The 15,806-nt window shown below is 41.6% G+C and overlaps 1 protein-coding gene across 1 annotated transcript; it reads right to left on the bottom strand.

Annotated features, from left to right (window-relative positions):
* Positions 1 to 11,948: 11,948 nt before the first annotated feature.
* Positions 11,949 to 15,309, bottom strand: hspb1 (heat shock protein, alpha-crystallin-related, 1). Its single transcript, XM_066695289.1, has 3 exons — positions 14,818 to 15,309; positions 13,426 to 13,489; positions 11,949 to 13,109 (listed from the first exon to the last, which is right to left on the bottom strand). Exons 1-3 carry the CDS (start codon positions 15,218 to 15,220, stop codon positions 12,944 to 12,946), a joined length of 633 nt encoding a protein of 210 aa, XP_066551386.1. The 5' UTR covers positions 15,221 to 15,309; the 3' UTR covers positions 11,949 to 12,943.
* Between the last annotated feature and the right edge of the window lie 497 nt (positions 15,310 to 15,806).

Raw genomic sequence — 15,806 nt, 5'->3', positions numbered from 1 at the left:
TAGGTTTCAATCCAGTGACATCAATCTAAAAACCAATAGGAACCAAATCGGCCTAGGGCTGTGAGCCCGAGCGATGTACTGACCCAGAGGGAGCAGAACCCCTTTCTCGAACCCGAGTCTCTACCTCCCCACCAGAACCCTCATTCATTCCCTCGGCCGATTCCTGCACTGCTGCATACTGCACTGTACGGGCTGACGTACACCGATTTAATTAATAAATTGTCCGTTTTGGTGACGGATTAAAGGCGTTGCATTCGCCCCCGTGGAGGTCAACGGCAACAGAACCTAAAATGGTAACCATGGAGACAACTATTTGGTTTCTTCATAGCAGCCCCCTCAACGCTGTAGAAAAATGATGAATGCAAGTCGGCATGTTAGGAACCACTTAGTGCACGAACAGCCTCACACAGTCCGATCTCATCACGGACATTTTTGCCCTGACTGCCTAATATGAGTAGGTCAGATGGTGAGTCGGACGTTGCGATGGCCGATTCTATCTTCACCACTGCGAGACACAGTATGTTTTCATCGTTACGGCTATCTCCTGACATCAACACCTCTCAAAACAAACGCACACACCTCACCGCAATGTAACAAACAAGCCAGCAAGAAAAAGTACAGAGCAGACATGGGCACACAATCCTCTCTCAGGACAACATGGCAAAACTCCCTTGAAACCTGTTTAGGCCGGCTGCTCCCCCTGTCATAGTTATACAACATAAATACGTGTCCAGATAAATATTTATACTGCATGTCATAGGTAGCCTTACGCTCGATTTCTTCTCGTGCGCTTTCAGAGAACATGACACCGGGAGGCCGGGACAGCGCAGCAGGACACGACGGGGTATACAGAGTTAAATCACAGGATACATAATTCAACGGCAGACAAAAGCCACAACCAGCAATTAAAGATGCTGGAGCATAAAGTCTTCCCTGCAGTGGGGTCTTTCCCTTGCTCATATGCAAATAAAAGCATCTGTTAATTGTGAGAAGGAAGTGAGGGCCTTTATGCGTCTGGCAAGGTTTCTAACGGAGAGGCCGAGGGGGTAACGCAGGGGGGGTGCTAGGTCAACACAGCATTTATCTACACCCCAAGGAAAAAAAAAAAAACATTCAAATTTACCAATAAAAAGCAAATCTATTTCTTTATTTTGTTTGTTTTAAGTTGGCTTATCATAGAGGAGGACTGTATATACATATAGATATTTTGTTATTTACTGACTGCACTCCAGGCTTCGGCAGCAAAGAAGAAACCAACAATTACATACATCATACACTGGCAAGAAGAGGGAACTGTTTACTGTAAGGCACTGTAAAAATGATGAGCATTGCACCTGGAAACACACCTCAACCGCCAGGAGCAGGAGGTCTTGTGGGGGAGAGACGGTCCTAAAAGCACAATCCTCCCAGAGAAGTGTTTCACAACCATTTTTTTTTTATATATATATATATATATATATATATATATATATATATATATGTAGTTTTTGAGTTTTGAGTTGGGCTTACAAGACACCATTTTACAGATCACAACTTCCTCTGAGTGACAGACATACATTTAAACATGAATTAGTACACAAAAAGAAAAAGAAAACAAAAATACACAAATCCATCGACAAACAAAATAATAGTGATACCTGCTAATAATGTTCGCCCCCCAAAACAGAAATACAAAGTATGGAATTCAGTCTTTAAATGTATAGCTTGTCCAGCCTTCTTTCCATGCTTTGGATACACAATTAGCAAATTTATACACAATGTTAGAAAATTCAAGCTTCACTTTCCTTTCCAGAATATATTTGTTAATCCCTAATATTATATATGTTTTTTTTTTTGTTTTTTTTGCTTGCCTGACAATGAACAGGAATGGAAGGGATTTAAAGGAGGTACGTCTCCTATAGCACTGTGGCTCAGAACAGAACTACAGTACCTGGCTGTTAACGCCGGTGAGACGAGACTCTTCTGTCCTTGTGGTCAGACTGTACAGACTAGTTTCAGGGCTGAAAAAGAACAAAAAAATATTAGAATTAACAGCTTATGTTGAATATCTTATAACCTAGAGAAAGAGTGTTTAGAAAATATATATTGAGAAGGTGAAATGTCCAAGAATATATATACATGCACTCTCATACCAAATGTGTTAAATTGAGTTAAATTAAGTTGTTAATTTACCAAATTACAACACAGGAATATCCTTTTAACACAATGTGTTTTTCCCATACCAACTTGTTAAAAATACACGATTGTGTTGTGCTTTGGTGAATTTTTATATGAAAATGCCCTTGAACAAACACAGAATGTGTTCAATTTAATTTAGAGTGTGTATATAAATTATACATTAGGACTCCTTATTCCTTTTGATGGATATTTAACCAAGCAAACTGCATGAGTTAGCATCTGCTCCAGTGTACCGAAACCGCATTAAACACAGACACATGCTTTAGTAGCTGGACTACAGTTTCTTCCATTGTATCCGATTGCATTGCTGCAATGCAGAGCAGCGATACTGGCAACAGCAGCCGATCTGACATTCAGGGGAAATGCAGTCTTTTTCTCAGTGTAAGTCAGCACACATTGCACAGCAACTCAGTTTCAAATGAAGCTCAAACAGGGAACATATCAGAGGAAAGTACAGTACACAGTTAGGACCATTTTTCATATCCCAGGGAGGGTCCAGAATATCCTATTATAAAGTCATCAATAACAATTTAATTCACACCTAAATTGGCATTATTATTATTATTTAAATAATGGGATTTCCTTTCCTTTACTTAAAGAGGAGACATTTTATACAGCTGTATAAATGGGTACAAATATAATTCGACCTGGATAAGAGCGTCTGCTAAATGACAAATAATGTAATGTAATGTAATTTTCTGACTGGGGGGGGGGCAGCTATTATAAGTAAATCAAAGCCACCCCTCTTGGATAGAGCAGATTTTTATCCATCACCTTTTTGTTTCTTTTCCCTGAAAATCAGTGTGACTCCTCAGCTGCTTTGTTGTCCCTCTCTACCACCCACAGATAAACTGTCATTACCTGGGCTGAAGTGTGCCAATGCAACACGGGCTAAAGCACGTCAAATTGCCTACTGCCAGGACGGGCCCACTGAAAAGGGGTTATGATTATTCATGCACATCTGTTTATTTTACGCAAAGCCAAGACTTTGCACATTCTGACAAACCAAAGTGGCAGGCAGGAAGATCTTAGAAGCCCGGACCGCAGCCCCCCGGAGTGACTCTTTCACGAGATGAATTTGTACGGTTGGAGTTGTCTCCAGTTCGGCCAATCACAGCACAGCTGAGCCCGTGCAGCGGCCAATCCCCGGCTTGTTGCTAGGGCTATAATAAGCATCCCATTATTAGCACAGATCCCCGCTGCACTGCTCAGACACCTATCACATTCGACAAAAGATAAAGAATTTCAGCAGCAGAGTGCATTAAAATTCTGCAGGAACCTGGCTCCCTCGCCGTGTTGTAGCACAGTGCTGCACCACAGATACAGTCTGCAAAGAAGTGCCAGGAAAAACTGAGCTTCAGCACACAGGGTGACCCAAATTCATAATTGGTCCATGCTTTGTATTATCAGTTGTTGTAGCAGCAGCAGCAGCAGCAGCAAGAGTGTGGCACAACATAACCTTGGGGACAAACGATGGTCAGAGAATACATAATCCTAAAACTTCGCCAGTTAATTCATAAAAAAAAAAAAAAACACGTGCACGCAAACACACACAAATCATCTAAAAGTGACCTTGAAATAAAGGTCTCCTTGTAACCTTGCCTCTCTCTCTCTCTGACTTTTTCTTCATGTATGGTGCTCTTATATGCGTGTTCTTTGCAAACACATCTAGGGTGCAGAAGTTTCTTGAACCATTTTATTTTCTTGGTCTTCTCACATCTGTTAATACATTGCTGGAAGTGCAGGAGAAGAACAGAAAGCGGTGTGCGGAGGGGACAGCTCGACAGCCGCTCTCCTGACAGGTGGGGTGCTTATCTGTCAGTATCCCCCACAGATGGATACATTTCTTCCTGAGGGAAACAGAATCGGCTTTCTTCCCTCTCCAGAAGGCAGGCCTGCAGTATATCAGGGGGCTGGCGTTGGCACATCAGCCCTCATCAGGTCGGCCAGTGAAAGTGGAGGCAAGGTGATGACACAAACTGGAGGTATGCATTCGACAGAAGCAGGAGTAAAGTGACTCATCGCTAATAGAGAGAAATGACACGCACGCACACGCATCCCCACAGCCAGTGGGAGGTTCTGGTTACCACACATATGCCACGCATTATTGTCCTGCAATGGGGGGTTAAATACGAGCAAAAGCAAAGCGAGAGTCGGTTGTACAGATAAATAACCATTCAAAGAGCTTTAAACCACGGTGACTCCTACAGCACAGCGCCTCACAGTTTGTTATGAGGGGGAAGAGCCTGACTTTATTACTTATATGAATCACTCAGGTGCTGAACGGTGATTAAAGAAATGCAATCCATTGATTCTCCAGAATAAGTCTTTGGACAAAGTTGTGATGACATTGGAGACTGCTATTTTGCACAAAGATGACAACTGACTAGAAATAATGAAATATAAATATCTTAAATAAGTCTACTTGTAGTACTCCAGTTGGAACAAAAAGCAGAAAACACTGACACACTCCAGGAGTTTTTACCCCAGTTCAGGATTTCACCGATTTCACCTTCAGGATTATAAAAAATTATATATATATATATATATACTACTTAAAATTAGTAACTTGAAATAGACACTAGCTATCAGTGGGACTGGTTATTTAAAACAAATGCTGTGACATTGATTTACCAAAGGTTAAGGTCTCTTTTTTTTAAGTCGGTTTGGTTTCCTAGACAGAGCAGAACGAACCCCCACCAGATTGTCACTCTCTGGGCTGGCAGAATGGACTGTGCCCCCCCTTCAACAATGAAGGATGCGTCAGTGGGATCAGCTGCCCGTCACATTAGCAGCACTGAAGGAGGCCGCGGTCCTCATCGCTTCTGCAACAATTCCCCAGCCTGCCCCACGAGCCTGGGGGTGCTGTTACATGAAGCAGCCGTGGATTACAGCCCTCGTCCCCGAGAGGGACATGCTTAGGCAGCACTACATCCACTGATGTCATCCCAACTCTGTTTGTTCGGGTCTAATGCTCAGGATCACAGAAATACATTAAGACACTTGTCACAGGCTGTTGGGCCCGACATTCGTGCATCCGGCTTCCTGGAAGAACGCCACCGTGCCCAATAGGGGCTCATGGAACGGCTCCCTCTTCTGCGAGATCTCTTTTGTGTCTGGAGCAACAAAAAAAAGGAAAATTACAAACATTTTTAAATTATCTGAATATATTTTGCATGTGACAGTCCTTTTTACATTAAATATTACTGGACATATATTTTCATGGGTTAATATCAGTGACAGTTTGTAATTGAAAGAGTAACAGTATTACTATAAGTATCTGTAATCATTAATATTATTGTTGATCATACAATGGACAAGGCCCAATAGATTAAGTGGTTTTTAAATCATCATCATTATTTTTGATGGGACCCTCCCCAGCAGGTGAGATATGAACAAGTTATTAGTAGTATTAGTAAAAGTATTAGAATTAGTATTATAAAGGGATCAGGGTGCAGCACAGCAATGCGTGGAGAGAATAAGCATTACTTACTTAAAATCATCTGTTAGAACGGCTGTAAATCCTCTCTGCTGATCGTCTGTCGAACGCTGAGCATTCCACCATCGTTGTCAAAGGTATTTCTGGAGTTTCTGATTGATTATGAATCAATAATTATAGATCATATCCATACATAAAGCACAATCAGCGTAATTGGTATCATGATGAATCACTGTACGAAGTATGGTATGGATTGCACGAGAACTGTCAGAATTACCGTGAATCGGAAGAGAAAAAGGAGAAAGCAAGACTGCAGACAAAAAAAAAGCCAAACAGATTTGAAGGGGTGCAAAAAAGAAAAATGAATGCCATGGGGCAGGAGTCGAATAGAAGCATCAGCCACAGAAGCAGAAAGTACACTGGCCAATGTCACTGGTATATACATTTGCAGTTTGCAAACTAACTTGCACAACCTCCTCCCAGCCATCCACTGTTAATCTGAGCACACATCTCCCTAAGTCACTAAAGAACAGTTATGTCCATAAAAATGTGCCATAACACCATCATTTGAAGAATGTCATACTTGTACACAGTGTCTTAAGAGTCATTACCCTTTAGTTTTGTCTAAATTGAATTGCAGATCACCCACACTGGCATGCGACCATTTGTTTCAGGAACATTCTCTGGACTTTAGTCATCAGCCGCTGATAATGCATCCCGAACTTCAAGCGTCCAATCAGAAAATCTTAAGATGCTAAAATTAACTTGGCGACTGACTTTGCATTTGCACTGTGCTAACTATATGCACCAGATTTTTATTTTGAAAGGAAACCAGGTTGTTGTTCTCTTGCGTGTGCTTTTCTTTTCCTCCTGAGAGAGGTTCTCGTGTTCCACAGGGACCTGACTGAAGAGCTAATGTCGACGTCTGGCACTTCGTTAGATCTTATTTATCCAAGTTTTGTCTGGATACAAACATTGCGGCATGCATCATCTCCTGATAAGACAGATGTCAAATTTAGTTTTCTGACACTTTGTCAAGTTCAAACATCATTCTCTAGTGTCCCATAGACAACTGGAGCACAGTGTAGCACAGCAAATTTCCCTCAAATGTATGAACAGCAGCTCAGGATTTGCTTGAAACAAGCAGCCTTACACAGCGTTCCTCACTTTTACACTAACGAGGGGAAGTTGGTTCATAAGGGGTCTTGCTGTGGTTGGTCAGGAGAAGACACCCGTGACATTTGGGCAGGACAGATGCATGTCAGAAGGAACTTCCTTCCAAGATCAGGAAAAGAACATGTGTGTTTTCATATATGCCACTATGCTTCATACTCATCAAGGAAGTGATGACCGTAGACTCAGTGTGTGTGCCCTGTGTTTGTGTACTTTATATATGTAATCACTATAATTATGCATTTTGTTTATACATAGATATAGAGTATAATATAAATAGTTTTTTGAAAATTGCAAAATCCAATCTATAATAGCATCTTCTTGGAATCATATGATCAATCATTTGGACAGGGCTCCATCATAGGAGAACCACAAGAGCGTCTTGAAGATCTCCGCTAAACCGAGAATCTGGAATCTGCACTAACAAGACGTTTCACTCGAGGGCTGCAGGTACTAAAGTGTTTGTTTTCCACCAAACTTCTCAGCATCACATAAGGAAACCTTCAGAGAGCTGGCCTACTTATTCCTGACAGCTCAGGCAGGAGAACAGATTCCGGGGAGAAGGGAGGTAGCCAATGAGAGCCATTGCTGATCAGGCTGTCGCCGAGGCGGCCTGCATGCTGCTGACGGCGCGCCGGGCCGGGCAGCTCGGCACAGGGCTGGTGGAGAATTGATGGGATGGCGCTGAATAATTTAACCTGCAATAAAAGCGAGGAATGATGACTCACGTCTTTACTGGGCCCCGCATGTGACACAAACAAAAGAGCAGCTGTGTGGGGTTTCACTCAAACGCTGTCTTTGCTTAAATGGTTTCTCATAGCTGATTTGCGAAGGAATCCCCCCTTTACAGTACTGTGTGGTACTGTACGTCTGAACCTCCCGCACAAACCGGGAGTGTTCACAGCACTGCAAATTGATTAAACATTTAGAAGAAATCAAGAGGCAGTAATTTCATCTCGGTGGGCTCCATCCACACGGATACAGCTGGCAAATATTAATAGTATTAGTGAACACCAGCTTCTGTGTTCTTAAGGTGGAACTGGCATGTTTACTTTAGAAACCTGAGGTACAGAAAATGTTTTAATTGGATGCCTTTTGCTAATGTGTTGATATTGGATTTCTGAGAGACAGGAGGCATTTGAAAGCCAGTTTGCTGAGATGTATAATTTGGTGAAGACTGTAGAAACCAAAGTAAGAGAATTGCTGTTTTTGGTTAAAGGGGAATTTAAGGCTTCTATTATAAAGTAGCAATACTAATTCTACACAGAAGCATATTGATCTGATATAGGTATTTGTTTCACTTAATAAACTAAGTAATATAAGTACTTGGTGCAATCTGCAGATAATTCAGGCCACACTATCCATGTGAAAATATGAGGTACTTACTTAATGATTCATGAATATTAAAAATTCAAATAACTTGTAATGTCAAATGTACAAATATGGCCTCAAACAGAAAACTAATACAGCACACAACAACACAATTGACCAGAACCACTTCAGATATCTGCTCTATGAAATGTTTTCTATGGTGTTAACACAAAAAGGAAAGCATTTATCAGGTCAAGGTAATGAGCTAAAATGACAATGTATGCAAAAGCCTGGCATGCTCTTCAGTGGGAAATGTGGAGATTAAAGTCTACTTCACTTTCTATTTTTGGACTTGCAAATTGTCAGATTGTCTAAACTACGTGCAAAGTTATTTCAGGCAGGACGACTAATCTTCGAAGTGATGCTGTGATATCATTTTCCAGGCTGTCAGCAATGGGACAGATACATGATACTTATCTAAACTTTAAGAAAATGTTATAAGTGGTATTTTCTCTATGTGAACCAATTCAAAAACTTTCATAGGCTTTGCTAACAAATACAGTCATGTTCAGTTATCTTGTACCGCTTTTTAGAAGATTAAATTACACTAACCTCTCAATAAGTAAAACCATTATGAAAGCTGCATGCGTTAGAGAAGGCCCTCTGTATGAAACTGTACAGGCAACATATGGAAAGGCTTTTAATATCCAAACAAAAGAAACAAAAAAGACACCATTTACCTTACATTTGGCCCAGATCTGATTAAATAGCTGCAAGGCCATAGAAGGCATTGAGACGGCATGTCCGAAGTAGAGATTGATTCTTGTAGTATATTATGGTGAGGGCCCATCCATCTCCCAATAATGGGAGTGTCACATATTGGTTTAAATGTAGAAAACATTTGCTCCGAGTCCTGACCTCCGTCCCCTTGAACAACTCTGTTACGAACAGGGATCGGAAATTAAGAAGACATCGCACAGACCAGCTTCTTCACGGCACTGGAGACTGCATTGAGGGAGAAATGGCACACAATTAATCTGGCTAGCTATCAAGAGGATTACAGCTGTTATCGGGACCAAACCCCACTAAATACATTATGAACAGCTGTCTCTTGTGTTCCTTTTGGTGAAATATAGTCACCACAAGCTGAGTTAAAAACTAAACCAGATGGTGGTGTGGTAATTACTGGACGTTATATAACAATGTCAACACAAATTGAGAAAGGACAGTTGTCTTCAGTGTGTGTGCATTCTAGGTGTTGTGGCAATTTAATTATTTTGAGGTAGGGATATGTATTTGTCATTAATCCTCAACAAACCAAAATAACCTTTAGTTTCAACCGTCGTCTCTCGATTAATTTCTTGTACTCAGGTATCCAATGTTACCATAGCTACACTGAGCTGAAATTATGCCTTTACAAGCAACAGTAATATTACAGTTTTAAACTCAAAGCTCTGGGATATGAACACCCAGCCGAAACAATTAGGAAGGAAATGTATCTGGATTTGTAATTAGGAAAATGGCATAAAGAAGGTATAGACTGATAGTAGTTTCTATAATTATTAAATGAGAAAGTTATTTTCTCACACTGCCCATACATGTACAGATACGCTTTCAATACACTAAACACAATACAACTAAACTAAAAACAAATGGGGGAGCAAACCTTCAAAACAAAACAATATACTTGCAAATTAAAACCTATATAGTTTGCACAGTGGAAAACAAAAATGCTTAAATTATCCTTGTATTCCTCTTCATTAATTATATAAAAGAATACTGCTTTTTGTGAGGGTCTTTATTAACTAAATTACATAATTTATTAGGCTTTTTCAGGCCTAATCTTTCTTCCTCAAACACTGCTATTCACTACACACACACACACGTATATGTATTTAATTCACATATACAATTCTTCAAGAAACAAACAAACACAAAAGTAAAAAAAAACCTCACCTCTATATGTATAACAAGCTGAAATAAGGGGATGTTTGCATCAAAATGAATCTGACTTTATGATCCCTGAATGTATTTTGCTGCCACATAAATTCACTTCAGGGAGGAAAGGAAATGTTTGTTACAGCAGGTGGACCACTTATGCTCTTTGTTTGCACTGAAACGCTCAGCCATACCTGAAGCCTGCAATGCATTCTGGGAGCTGTAGTCCCCCTTTCCCCTTCCATTAAAGAGACAGGTAATTGCAAATATTGGACACTGAGAATCACAGGAGTTTTTCCCGTCTTAAAGATGGTTTTTATGTCCATAGTTACTACAGCACTCATACTTGGCTTGCTTACGATAGGGCTTATTTACATGCATATGTCAAGCTGCAAATTCATGTTTAATCTAAAACAAAATAATTGTACCATCAGTAAAATAGACAAGACACACATAATGAGAAGAGATTGTGCGTGTGCGTGTTTGTGTGTGTGCGGCTGTCTTCTTGTGAAACTGACCTTTTACCCATAAATCCTCCATCGCAGGCCAAAGCCAAAAGGGAAGTCCATCAATACTGAATACAGAGAAGGATAAGAATCTCGGCTCCCTTTGCTTTTGCTCCAGATCTATGGATGGGTTTCTTAGATGGGTCTTTCTGTGATATAACAACATTTCCTCAATACTCTCCAAATACAGAGACCAGAAACACTCACTCTGCAGAACCTGGCCTCAGGCACAACCCATGACCAGCGCAGAGGCCTGTTCCAGTACATTTGGTGACACAGTATATATAGGAGGCTGAGTCATGACTGAGTGCTTTTGATTTGGAGTCTCTTGGATTATTCCCACCTTCAAGCATTCGAGCCGCGCATGAATGATTCACTAGCTGCAGACAAAACAATGCCACAGAAATGACTTATCCCATGTGACCGCGAAGAGAAGGTCAGAGCTGTGTGTTTGTTTGTGTGTTTCTACCCCGGATTGGTCCTCGGACACCTCATGATAAAAATAGCGGTGGATATTGAAGTGAGAGTGTTTCTGCCAATTAATAATGGAAGAACGAGCTGTGCTATAATTCCTAATTAAAGACTGTCGCAGTACCAGAGGAGAACCCGAGAGAGACGGCGGGCCCGAGTTCTCAGCTGCTGATTGAGGAGTTGAGGAGTTGCATTAATGTCTCAACTCTCAAAGACTACAGGGCATTCCAGTTTCATAGTGAAAAGCTTGACAACACTGCAAAGGTTTTTTCTTTTTGGGGGATTTTCTATTTTACTAAGTTAAATTAATTATTACTTTTAAGATTTATAAGCTTTGCCACATCTATGACTTATTCAAAGGGAGAACCAGCAGAATGCAGCTTTTGTGTTAATTTATTTATTGATTTATTTTCGGTCTTTTTCTACCCAATTCTTGATGACTGCTGTTGTGTGTTCCTTCAACCGAATGGAAATCCACTGTCTGTGTTTGTAATATGCCATTCATTGGTCGGTGGGTCTGTGTTTTAAATAGCCGCATTCAAATTCCTGAACGGAACTACCAAACTGATCAAATGTAAGTATATGTGTTTTAAGGGCTCTTTTTAGGAACAAAATGAATTGTGAGTGTACTGCACAAACAAACAGACCAAATATGGCAACAGATTCACAAATATCCTTCAAACCATGGTCCTCAGGTAAGCTAATGACAACGAAATAAGCAGGATGGGGTTGACATCTTCCAGTCCTTACTTCACCAGTTACCACTGGCTGTGATAATATCGGTGCTGTAGTCGGCTGCTTGAGTTGCAGAGATGCAGACCCTGAAATTATATTTCTGACCTGCTGTGCTGAATTTAAAACTAATTCAAGTGGAACTTTAACAAATAAAATATGAATAAAATAAAGACTATAGAATAAACACACACAATGGGTTTGCCTTGTAAAAAAACAAAAACATTTTATTTTCAATTTGAAATTCATTTTAAAACACAGCTGAAATACAACCCGTTCTCTACGAACTGTGAACCATTGCATTCAAAGGATTCCAGGACATGATAAAAACTATGCAGAATAAAAACCATGAATAGTAATTACCACACAATATAACAATTCAGCACTAAAAGCATTTTTGCCTATTATCTGTTCTGAAATAAAAGCCTCAGATAAGACACCATTGAATATGGTAACATTGGGCAAAGTACTTATCAGTACAACAGCTCAAAAATAAAGCCTGTTAGACACTTTGGGAAAGCAATTCTTCAGCATTTTCTACATAAAAAAAGACAGAGACAAATACTGAAAGCCGGATTTTTGTTTCTTAAAGGTCAGCAAATGTATGAAATAATTGAATCAACTGTTCAGTTCGGCTATTATGAATGCCATTTGCATTTCGTTATCCCACAGACAAGTTCCTTCTCTCACGTTCAGCACGAATGACTGGAATCACGTTTCTTGCAGATGTTATGTCTGAGTGGGGAACCTGAGTTGAAATGTTAGCCGTGGCTGATACACACAAACGGCGGTGCAATCGCAGAGACGTACAACGCTGTAATAGGGGGCTGACAATATTGATGCACCAGGCGAATCTAATTGCTTGCAGAGCTCCGCAAGCAAATAATAGCAGCCGTGGTGGAGGGGAGGGGGAATAATTTGAGTTTTTTGTTTTTATTCAAATGAAGAATATAATTACTGCAAAAACAGCATATGGCGGCTTTGCAAACCCGTGTGGAGAAATGATACGGAGTTTACTAGGCGAGGCAGGGTTCTTTAATTGGGGAATTGATAACGAATCGAAGAAAAGAAAAAGAGAAAGAAAGAAGGAAAGGAAGCGAGGATTTCTGTTACACAATGTGGTAGTTGCTATATGGGTAAGTATCCTACATGAACTGCACACGTGCGATTGCGGTGCCCTTTTCTTTCTTGCTGATTATTTCTTGGCCTCGGCGACAGGCTTGGGCTTGCCCTCCATTGTGACTGGGATAGTGATCTCAGCTGCCTGGATGGCTGGCTTGGGCAGCGGTGCCTCCACGGTCAGCACACCTTCCGGAGAAAGGGAGGACACCACCTTCTCCGCGTCTACTCCGGACGGCAGCCTACGACAGGGAAAGAGTTCAACCGACACTTCAATCAGCGTCTCACTATAGCTCTGTGCTCGTCAAGCCATTGTTCACAGGCTGGGCAGGGGGAGCATGTTTCAAAGTAATCATTTACTCGAAGAAGAAACTGTCTAATGATACGGTTCTGCACACATTAATTAATCGCTTGCAGTTTGGTAGACATCCATCGATGCTGTATAAAAAGAGTAAATATTAAAGCAGCACTCGTAGGTTGGGGTGTGGGAGGTTTAATTATATGACACAAGGATCCAAGAAGCTCTTGGACCACAGCATGAAAACCTGAAGGACTCACGTGTATTTTCGGGTAAAGCATCTCGATATGAAGCCGTGCTCGTCTTGTCTCTCCTCATGCTTGCCTGTGGATAGAGATACCAAGGTTATTCATTCAATTTACTACCCTAGGAACAACGGAGCAGCTGTCTCTATGGTACCCCAGTATCTGCACCCTCTCTGGACAGTTCAATACTCCTGGTGCGTCTCCCCTCATGGCTAAAATCTCCCCTGCATGGCTGTGGAAACCTAGCCCTTGGAAACCCGTCCATTAGTTTTGACAACCAATGGACGCAACAAAACAAGAACAACATGGTGTCACTTATCCATGTTGACCACACTTATCCTTTATTTACATTCACCATTGTATTGTAAATCCACGTGAGGAATTTACATTGTTTTGAAAAGGCAATTAGCGGGTCTACTCCAAACTCCACAAAGCAGATGGTAGAGAGGATCATTACTTAGTCATTATAAAATGAAGTGGTTGATTTGTTTCTTCTGTGCAGTTCTGAGTAGGAGAGAGAACAGTTTTAAGTCTCCAGCAGGAGTCCTTGACGCAGTCAGAGTCACCAGTGATTCAGTCTTTATTCTTACTGCCTTACTGAGAGACAACGCATGGGACTACTCAAGTTACAGAAACTGTTATAGGTGGGCAAATTAGGTGGGATTTCTCTGTCCAAGTTTGATGTTTTCATTGGATCACTGCCTGTTTAAGTAACGTGTAGTCACAGCTGCGGCTAAAACACATTTACATGTATAAAGTGTGGTTCAGTCCCAAAGGGGTGCAGTAAATGCCAACTCCATCACTTCAATCACATTCTGTTTGTTTCCCCTTAAACTGCTCCCTACATAGAGAAGATTCCAGGGAACAGATTGGAAATGATTATTAATTATTTCTTTGCACAATTGAGGTCAGGTAAGAGTTTTTATTTTTTTTGGTAAGAATTTGAGTTAAACATTGCAAGTTGGCAGGACACGTTCGCTGTTTACGGATTTCATTCTCTGCATTTCAGTCTTTCACTGAAGTTCAGTGGAAAATTCCAGAGTATTCCAACGGACAGGTAATGAGTGGAAGATTATTTATTCATTGACTCGCTTTCTTTCTATTTCAAAGATAGAGATTGAAAAAAGAGGCAGTGTTGCATACATCAACTTTCTTAGTCCAAAACAACCAAAAGCCTCAACAAAACAGACGAATCTCACAAAATGGTTTGCATTTGTAACAGGGCTGTCTTTGCACTTAAAGTAAAAAAAGAAAGGCTAATATCTTAGCTGCTAGTGCATGAAAACAGCTCTTTACAGTGAAGCTATCTAGAAACATGATTGCCACCTGCCTCCCAATCAGACAAACAGACAGTACCAGGAGTATCCGAACATGTGGAGGTGAAAGTACAGAAAGAGCCAGACTCACCACTGATCTCCACAACTCCATCTTTGGTCTTGACCACCAGCTCCTCAGGGGCAAAGTGGTTGACATCCAGACTGACTTTCCACTGCTCTGGGGTCTGCTTGATCTCCGAGATCCCGCTGCTCAGCTGGCGAGTGAGCTGTCGGGCGTAGGGCGACAGCGTTGGGGGCATCACTGGGAATGAGCTCATGGGCCCCGCCGCCCCAGCTTCGGGAGGTGGGCCTGTCACCGATGGGGTGCGGAGGTAGCCCGGCCAGTGGGTGCTGGGCCAGTGGTGGTACCAATCTTCAGGGATGGCCGGCATGCCAAAGGACTGGTCGAAGATGCGGCTGCCCTGGTACCAGTCCCGGAAGGGGTCCCAGCTTGGACTGTGAAGGAAGGTGAACGGAATGCGTCTCTCGGACATGACAGAGCTTGATATCCAAAGTATTGAGAAAGTTTATCAGGTTCCGACTCCGGCTCTGTTGTCTTGCTCTCGTAGCGGCAGTTCCTAGGCAGCAGGCTTTATAAACGTCTGTAACCCCCCCACCCACCTCCACCCCAGCCACCCGCTCGATATTTTTAGAAGAGCCTAGAATGTCTATTCATGGAAGACAGACCATGGCAAAGGAATTCAGTCGAAGGCCTGCTCAATGCAGCTGGCCAGCACACTGTGTTTAACCTCCAGCTCCTGCCAATTGTAATTCCTTTCCTGGCATTGCCGAATCCAGTAGGAATCCTAGAGGAAACCCAGCCAAAACCCCTGTGCAACCTGGAGGAGTTACGAGGGAACAGCACTTAAGCAAAAAACACTGTAGACCTGCCTTAAGCGTCTGTGAAAGGTCTCGTAGTGGGGGATCAGCGGGGGGAACTTTGAAAGTTTAACAGAGGAATAATTTAGAGTCCTCTCGTGCCCATGAGCCTTGGAAACGCATGTTGCGCGACGGATTGGATGTCTCTAAAATCTGTATGCCATTCACTTATGGGTTAAAGGGTTAAAACACATTCACACA

The sequence above is a fragment of the Amia ocellicauda genome, chromosome 22, assembly GCF_036373705.1.
Source record: "Amia ocellicauda isolate fAmiCal2 chromosome 22, fAmiCal2.hap1, whole genome shotgun sequence".
Taxonomy (NCBI): Eukaryota; Metazoa; Chordata; class Actinopteri; order Amiiformes; family Amiidae; genus Amia; species Amia ocellicauda.
This window is presented reverse-complemented; position numbering and strand designations above follow the sequence as displayed.

Excerpts from the sequence above, each read along its gene's own strand:
- hspb1 (XM_066695289.1), bottom strand. The coding sequence starts at position 15,220 with ATGTCCGAGAGACGCATTCCGTTCACCTTCCTTCACAGTCCAAGCTGG. Across the intron at positions 13,490-14,817 it reads TGGAGTTGTGGAGATCAGTG|GCAAGCATGAGGAGAGACAA; the intron begins GTGAGTCTGGCT and ends CTCTATCCACAG. Across the intron at positions 13,110-13,425 it reads TGCTTTACCCGAAAATACAC|GCTGCCGTCCGGAGTAGACG; the intron begins GTGAGTCCTTCA and ends TCCCTGTCGTAG.